Source organism: Nanorana parkeri, unplaced genomic scaffold (genome assembly GCF_000935625.1).
Source record: "Nanorana parkeri isolate BGI_ZX_2015 unplaced genomic scaffold, ASM93562v1 scaffold1634, whole genome shotgun sequence".
Lineage (NCBI taxonomy): Eukaryota > Metazoa > Chordata > Amphibia > Anura > Dicroglossidae > Nanorana > Nanorana parkeri.
The window spans coordinates 97,460-106,233 of NW_017307902.1; the positions used below are offsets into that span (position 1 = coordinate 97,460).

The 8,774-nt window shown below is 47.7% G+C and overlaps 1 protein-coding gene and 1 long non-coding RNA gene across 3 annotated transcripts in view; both read left to right on the plus strand.

The window, feature by feature from the left end:
• Positions 1 to 1,729: 1,729 nt before the first annotated feature.
• Positions 1,730 to 8,774, plus strand: part of LOC108799113 (zinc finger protein 142-like) — a gene marked incomplete at its 5' end in the record, with an annotated part of 67,114 nt that continues 60,069 nt past the window's right edge. The window contains 6 exons of the mRNA XM_018570935.1: positions 1,730 to 1,840; positions 2,146 to 2,220; positions 2,409 to 2,627; positions 2,858 to 3,720; positions 4,964 to 5,000; positions 7,469 to 7,594. Coding sequence (XP_018426437.1) covers positions 1,730 to 1,840; positions 2,146 to 2,220; positions 2,409 to 2,627; positions 2,858 to 3,720; positions 4,964 to 5,000; positions 7,469 to 7,594 — 1,431 coding nt within the window. The remainder of the gene's footprint in view (positions 1,841 to 2,145; positions 2,221 to 2,408; positions 2,628 to 2,857; positions 3,721 to 4,963; positions 5,001 to 7,468; positions 7,595 to 8,774) is intronic.
• LOC108799124 lies at positions 2,033 to 2,507 on the plus strand. Of its 2 annotated transcripts, none has more exons than XR_001941996.1 (2): positions 2,033 to 2,065; positions 2,409 to 2,507. It is a non-coding gene; the product is annotated as an uncharacterized LOC108799124 (long non-coding RNA). The 2 variants fall into 2 exon arrangements; XR_001941997.1 differs by lacking the exon at positions 2,033 to 2,065 and adding an exon at positions 2,222 to 2,331.

Below are 8,774 nucleotides of genomic sequence, written 5' to 3' on the forward strand. Positions count from 1 at the left end.
AGCATCCATGAAATCCCACAGCAGAACTTGAGTATTGTTGCTGACCATGTCCATCACTATATGACCACCGTGGTCTTCTGATGGGTACTTTCAGCAGTATAATGCGCCAGGTCACAAAGCTACAACCGTCTCAAACTGGTCTCCTGAACATGATAATGAGTTCACTGGACCAAAATGGCCTCCACAGTCACCGGATCTCCGTCCAATCGAGCACCTTTGGGATGTGGAACCTCAGATCCACGTCATGGATAAATCTGCAACAACTGCGTGATGTTGTCATGTCAATACGGTGCAAAGTCCCTAAGGAATGATGCCGGGACCTTGTTGTATCTATGCCACAAAGAATGAAGGCAGTTCTGAAGACAAAAGGGGGTCCAACCCGGTACTAGTAGGGTGGACCCAATAGAGTGGGCACTGAACGAATTTTATTCTTCTATCCCTCTCGGTGGGGTGGAGATGAACAGTCTATAAGGACAAGGCCGTGCTCACACTACGAGAGGTTTCTCGGGGGTTGCAGTCCCTCTGAGCTCCACCAGGTGGTGATCTCACCTATACCCAGACAGGAAGTCTCTATGACAGGAAGTGATGTCAGTTACAGACAGGAAGTTCCATGTGGGAGGAAGTAGAGAGCAGACATTGCTGGAACTGGCAGCAGACGAGGTAAGGAGATTTTATATGATTATAACCCCATCGCTGTCCTCTTTGCTCCTCAATTGTCCCTCTTCTTGGTCTGAGGTACAAAGACAACTACAATATTCTACGTAACGGGCCAAAATGTTTATCTGGCTGTGAATTGTTCCTCAGATTTCAGGTGATTTCACTTCCTGAACCGATAAGACGGGTATAAAAGGAACGTCATGGCGAAATAAACCATAAGAGGGTCACATGGTCACCGAACGTCAAACCCAAATCAAAGCTTTCCCGGTAAAGGTGAATTCTTCATTCTCTGAACGGAGCTCCGACGTAGGATGAAGTCTTCTTCAGGAGAGAGACACGTCCGGGAGAGACCATCTCCTGATTCCCCTCCTCCCCCCACTAAAAACTATGGGTCCCCCCCGCTGATCTCCACCTCACTACAGGACACAGACCAGGGACACGGTACAGTAGGCTCCAAGTACCGTTCGCACTCCTACGGTCTTACCGTTCAAAAAGGTGTCTGTGGTGCTCACTGCGCCGCTCTGACGAAGGATCCCTGTGGGGACCCGCAACGTTGGCACCATGTGACGTCATGTGACCTCCTTCACCGAACAAATCTATCAATGTAATATTGATATTTGAATTTCCAAGTGTGTGCCGGTGAAATCCTGGTATTTACGGGACACGGTACAGGACGCGGTGAGGGGACACGGTACAGGACGTTGTGAGGGGACACGGTACAGGACGTTGTGAGGGGACACGGTACAGGACGTTGTGAGGGGACACGGTACAGGACGTTGTGAAGGGACACGGTACAGGACGTTGTGAAGGGACATGATATAGGACATGGTGCAGGACACGGTAGGGACATGAAGGTTGGTGTGAAAAACCGCAATGGGGAACCGGGAGATGGACACTTTGGATGGAGTCCATCTCTAAAGAAGACTTCATCCACCATTTGGTCATCCATTGGTTCGCGGCGCTCGTAAAAGGAGAGGAAGAATTTACCGAATTCTTCACAGGAAATACTTTTATTTGGGCTTTAAGCCATTATGGTTTGTATAAATGGGGGCGTGGCCTCTAAATTTTGTATCATTGTGTGTGCCAGGTTCCTATAAGGTGTCAGGATGTCTCTGTCTATCTCTCCATGGAGGAGTGGGAGTATCTAGAAGGACACCGGGATCTCTACAAGGACGTGGTGATGGAGAATGCCCCGCCCCTCACATCACCGGGTAAGAGGAGAGAGCAGTACGGAGGCTCCGCCTACATCCCCCATCATCTGATACACACATAGAAACAATGTATTCAGTCAGTGTGTGTGTTTCCTACAGATGGATCCAGTAAGAGGAACCCACCAGAGAGATGTCCCCGCCCCCTGTATTCCCGGGACTCCACCCAGGAAGAGCTCACCGTCCCCCACCATGATCAGGTAGATGATGGACAATCACTGGTGGGATCTGGAGATTATCTACATTGTGGTCATTGATGCCATTTTTATATTATATTCAGAGTGATTTTAAAGTCATTGTTAAAGAAGAGATCAAAGAGGAGGACGATGAGTACGGTGTGATGGGGAAGTCAGACGTTCAGGAGAACATGGAGGAGTCATCCAGCTCCAGGAACCCACCAGAGAGATGTCCTCTGTACTCCCGGGATTCCACACAGGAAGGTCCCACCATCCCCCTCCATGATCAGGTCGGTGATAATTGTTGGTAGTTATGATTTTATACACAAGTGTCTATGTTACAATGAATGTTTTATTATATACTCAGAGTGGAGACCTCGGTGATTATAACATTGTTATTAAAGAAGAGTATAAAGAGGAGGACGAGGAGTACGGGGTGATGGAGGAGTTTGTAGAAGGACACAAGGATCTCTCCAAGGACACTACGATGGAGTCATCGAGTTACGGAAGCTCATCCGAGAGATGTCCCCGTCCTCTGCGTTCCCGGGATTCCACGCGAGGTGGCCACAGCCACACAGATGATCAGGTGGGTGGAGTTGAGGGGCGGGAACATAAAGTGATGGAACGCTCTGACATGTGGAGATGACGTGTGGACTCTACAAGATGAGATCTTCTATGTGATGTCACATCATAAATACTTCTATGTCACAGATGAGACTTTCTGCCGTTCTGTTGGTTTAGGGTGAAGATCTGATGAAGATGAAAGTTGAGGGTGAAGTAGAAGAAGAAGAGACGTCTGTGAGGGATGATCAGCAGTCTGCGGAGGAGGCCGGGATGGTGAGGACATTCAGAATCGGTGAGACATCAGAAGTGGTCAGACAACCGGGATCTCACGCAAGGAAGAAACCGTTCCCCTGTCCAGACTGTGGGAAATTTTTCACTAACAAATGCAAACTGGAGATACATTACCGATCTCACACGGGGGAGAAACCGTACTCCTGTCCCGAGTGCGGGAAATGTTATTCCGATAGGTCTATGCTTTATAGACATCAGAGATTCCACTTGGGCAAGAAACCGTATTCCTGCTCTGACTGCGGGAAATGCTTTCCAGAGAAATCGTTGCTCGTTATACATCGTAGGTCTCACACTGGCGAAAAGCCATATTCCTGTGCTGAGTGTGGGAAAAGTTTTTCAGAGAGGTCCAGTCTATCCAGACATCAGAAGAGTCACACCGGCGAGAAGACGTTTTCCTGCTCTGAGTGTGGGAAATGTTTCTCGCGGAAGTCTTATCTGGCTGAACACCACAGGTCTCACACAGGGGAGAAGCCGTATTGCTGCCATGAGTGTGGGAAATGTTTTTCACAGAAGTGCCATCTTAGAACGCATCAGAGATCTCACACGGGCGAGAAGCCGTTTGTGTGTCCCGAGTGTGGGAAATGCTTTTCACTGAAGTCCATTCTATCCAGACACCAGAAGAGTCACACAGGAGAGAAAACATATGCCTGCCCTGAGTGTGGGAAATGTTTTGCAGACAAATCCAGTCTTTCCAGACATCAGAGGAGCCACACGGGAGAGAAGTCATATTCCTGCCCTGAGTGCGGGAAACGTTTTACACGAAAGTCTAATCTGACTGAACATCAGAAAACTCACAAAGGGGAGAGGCCGTATTCCAAGTCTGGGCGCTAAAAAGATTTTTCCTCGCAAGTCCCATCTTTCCAGTCATAAAAAAACCTCGCACGACCCTCAAGACACTTTAGAGTCTCGAGTGCGGGAAATGTCTTTTATATAAATCATGTTTTTCCGCTGCACATAAGACATCTGAGAAGAAGCACACCGTGATGTACGCCTCAGAAAACACGTGGCTGAGCTCTCCTCTGATCTTTAAAATGCGGAAACGTGTTTATGAAAAACATTGCAGCTCACAAACTTTTGTCCGACATAGTCTTGTAAACAAAGGAGGTGGAGCTCTCTTCTGGAGGAGTTCCTTCTGCAGTGTAGTCCGATCTCCCCTGCTCCTCAGGAGAAAAGTCATGCGGAGGGAGTGGCTAGCAATCGCTTATAGCTGAAGAACAGGGGAGATCAGACTACACGAGAGGTAGGCAATCTATGGCCCTCCGGCTGTGGTGCAACTACAAATCCCACGAGGCATTGCAAGACTCAGACATGACTCCCAGTGGGAGGATGCCTGATAGGATTTGTAGCCTCGTCGCAGCTGGAGGGGCGGAGTTTGGGGCATTTAAAAATCTCCACTTACAGGCGTAACGGTCACTCATGAAGGTTGTATCAGGAAGTCTTCTCCACCATTCGTAACTCCGAAGATCATGGAGACTTTTTTGGGGGCGGTTCCTCTGGGGACTGATTGTATGTAAAGCAGATATATTGAGCAATATTCTATACAGAAACCCCCCCATACCCTCCCCCCCAGGCACTTTCTATATTGTGGCGTATTCTATACTATATACCCGGAACCCATCGCCATCTTTTGTTTTACCATTTGTACCTGTCCCAATAAAAGCTTTTGGTTGTCTCACTGGTGATGGAACCTTCTGAATATAAAGCAGTTGTGATGAGCAATGTACGGGGCAGCACCGGAACCACTTTATAGCAAAGGACCAAAATCCAACGTTGCGCCTGGTCCTGGCGGGCGTGTCCGCTTTACAACCCGAGCAATTCTGCATCTCGTGGTGACCAGAACACACATTCCCACGTCAGGATGTTGTATCAATGTTACCGTATCCTTTTATCTTATCGTCTTCTCGGTATATACGGCCTGGCCAAAAAAAAAAGTGCCACACTCTAATACTTCGCTGGACCTCCTTTGGCTTTGATTACGGCACACATTCACCGTGGCATAGTTTGGAAGAGCTTGTGCAACCTCGGAACCTTTATTTCCGTCCTGAGTTGTATTAATTTTTCTCCTAGCTCTTGTAGTGATGACGGGAGAGTCGGAGCACTGTGTGTAAAGTCTTCTCCAGCCCAAAGATTCTCAATGGGGTGAAGGTCTGGACTCTGTGGTGGCCAATCCATGTGTGACAATGATGTCTAATGCTCCCTGAACCACTCGGCCACAATTTGATCCCGATGAGTCCCGGCATTGTCCTCTTGGGATATGTCCAATGCGCCATCAGGGAGGAAATAATCCATTGATGGAACAACCTGGTCATTCCGTATGTTCAGGGAGGCCGCTGACCTCAATTGTTGGGCACGTAACGTTGCTGAACCTAGACCTGACCAACCAAACTCCATATCATAACACTGCCCCTCACAGGATTGGACGGTAGGCACTAGTCATGATGGGAGCATCACTTCTTCCACCTCCTTTCTTCTTACCATGATGTGCCCATCACTCCGGAACAAGGTAAATCTGGACTCATCAGACCACATGACCTTTGTCCATAAAGGAGTCCAATCTTTATGGTCCCCAGCAAACCAAAGAGACTTTTTTCTGATTGGCCCCCCGATGAGGTCTTCTGAAGGCTACACAGCGGTTTAGTCCGATCCCTCGAGTTCTCTTCACATTGTGCGTGTGCCGAAATGCTTTCACTTTCACTATTATACATAAGCGTAAGTTCTGCTGAATTTATTACGAACCACTATCCTTCCCTGAAGATGACGGATCACCAACTATCCTTCCTGGAAGATGATGATTGACCACTATCCTTCCTGGAAGACGATGGATCACCACTATCCTTCCCTGAAGATGATGGATCACCACTATCCTTCCCAGAAGATGATGGTTCATCGCTATCCTTCCCAGAAGATGACGGATCACCACTATCCTTCCTGGAAGATGACGGATAACCACTATCCTTCCTGGAAGACGATGGTTCACCACTATCCTTCCCTGAAGATGATGGATCACCACTATCCTTCCTGGAAGATGATGATTGACCACTATCCTTCCCTGAAGATGACAGTTCACCACTATCCTTCCCTGAAGATGATGGTTCATCGCTATCCTTCCCAGAAGATGACGGATCACCACTATCCTTCCTGGAAGATGATGGTTCACCACTATCCTTCCCTGAAGATGATGGTTCACCACTATCCTTCTTTGAAGACGATGGTTCACCACTATCCTTCCCTGAAGATGATGGTTCATCGCTATCCTTCCTGGAAGATGATGGTTGACCACTATCCTCCCTGGAAGACGATGATTGACCACTATCCTTCCCTGAAGATGACGGATCACCACTATCCTTCCTGGAAGATGACGGATCACCACTATCCTTCCTGGAAGACGATGGTTCACCACTATCCTTCCCTGAAGATGATGGATCACCACTATCCTTCCTGGAAGATGACGGTCCACCACTATCCTTCCTGGAAGATGATGATTGACCACTATCCTTCCCTGAAGATGATGGTTCATCGCTATCCTTCCTGGAAGATGACGGTTCACCACTATCCTTCCCTGAAGATGACGGATCACCACTATCCTTCCCTGAAGATGACAGATCACCACTATCCTTCCCTGAAGACCACTATCCTTCCTGGAAGATGATTGTTCACCACTATCCTTCCTGGAAGATGATGATTGACTACTATCCTTCCTGGAAGATGATGATTGACCACTATCCTTCCTGGAAGATGATTGACCACTATCCTTCCTGGAAGATGATGGATCACCACTATCCTTCCCTGAAGATGACGGTTCACCAATATCCTTCCCTGAAGATGATGGTTCACCACTATCCTTCCCTGAAGACCACTATCCTTCCTGGAAGATTATTGTAGACCACTATCCTTCCTGGAAGATGATTGTTCACCACTATCCTTCCTGGAAGATGACGGTTGACCACTATCCTTCCTGGAAGATGACGGTTGACCTCTATCCTTCCTGGAAGATGACGGATCACCACTATCCTTCCCAGAAGATGATGGTTCACCACTATCCTTCCCAGAAGATGACGGATCACCACTATCCTTCCTTGAAGACCACTATCCTTCCTGGAAGATGATTGCAGACCACTATCCTTCCTGGAAGATGATTGCAGACCACTATCCTTCCTGGAAGATGATTGCAGACCACTATCCTTCCTGGAAGATGACGGCAGACCACTATCCTTCCTGGAAGATGACGGTTGACCTCTATCCTTCCTGGAAGATGACAGATCACCACTATCCTTCCCTGAAGATGATGGTTCACCACTATCCTTCCCTGAAGACCACTATCCTTCCTGGAAGATGATTGTTCACCACTATCCTTCCTGGAAGATGATTGTTCACCACTATCCTTCCTGGAAGATGACGGTTGACCACTATCCTTCCTGGAAGATGATGATTGACCACTATCCTTCCCGGAAGATGATGGTTGACCTCTATCCTTCCTGGAAGATGATGATTGACCACTATCCTTCCTGGAAGATGATGATTGACCACTATCCTTCCTGGAAGATGATGATTGACCACTATCCTTCCTTTAAGATGATGATTGACCACTATCCTTCCTGGAAGATGACGGTTGACCTCTTTCCTTCCCAGAAGATGGTGGTTCACCACTATCCTTCCCAGAAGATGAAGGTTCACCACTGTCCTTCCTGGAAGATGATGGTTGGCCTCTATCCTTCCAGGTTTTAATAATGCGTTGAACAGATCTTAACTCGATTTTCGTAGTATTTTCAGCGATCTCAGTTGCTTTATTTTCTTGATGCCGGCCAATAATTTGATCCTTCTGAAACAAGAGTTCCATCTTTTCCACGTTCATAGGAAATGTCTTCTGATTTGGTGGATTAAGACATGAGAAGCTCCTCACTGCATCATTTAGGGTTTAAATAACTTGTTGGCAGTCATTTTCCAATGGAAGTCTCACGACATTTGCTTTCCTAAATCCAGGCGGTGACTTTTTTTTTGGCCACACAGCCTAGTATGAGTTACATTGAAAACACGAACTGCTGGTCATTTTGGGTTCTTCTACCTGTTTTGGGGTTACTTGCCCTGTCTCCAGATCCAGCAACACCAACAACTCCCAGACTTGAATCTCGGGGTCCTTTCACAATTTATTACTGAATACAGAACTCGGGAGAGAGGGTTTATGGATGCGGGATACCCCAATTTACAAATATGGAGGACACATAGTCTGAATAGTAGCAGCATCAGGTCCTATAAGAGGGACCACCAAAAACAGATACTGATAGAGGGCAGCCAGGTCAATTTATGACCCAATCATGGTCCTTGTAGTTCAAAAAGTGGCTTCTGTTCCCTCTGTATGATACCCGGATCTATGGGCGATGAATCCATTTTATAATGTCCATACGGAAACTTCTAACCAGCTCCTCCATCAGGTGTCTTCTCCAGCAGTAGCTCAGTATCCAGGACCTCCAGCAGCACCTTCTACCCAGCTCCTCTGAAACCCTTTCTCCAACATCCATCAGGTGTCTTCTCCAGCAGTAGCTTAGTTTCCGAGACCTCCAGGGCACCTTCTACCAAGCTCCTCTGAGACCCTTTCTCCAACATCCATCAGGTGTCTTCTCCGGCAGTAGCTTAGTATCCAGGAGCTCCAGCAGCACCTTCTACCCAGCTCCTCTGAGACCCTTTCTCCAACATCCATCAGGTGTCTTCTCCAGCAGTAGCTTAGTATCCAGGAGCTCCAGCAGCACCTTCTACCCAGCTCCTCTGAGACCCTTTCTCCAACATCCATCAGGTGTCTTCTCCAGCAGTAGCTTAGTATCCAGGAGCTCCAGCAGCACCTTCTACCCAGCTCCTCTGAGACCCTTTCTCCAACATCCATCAG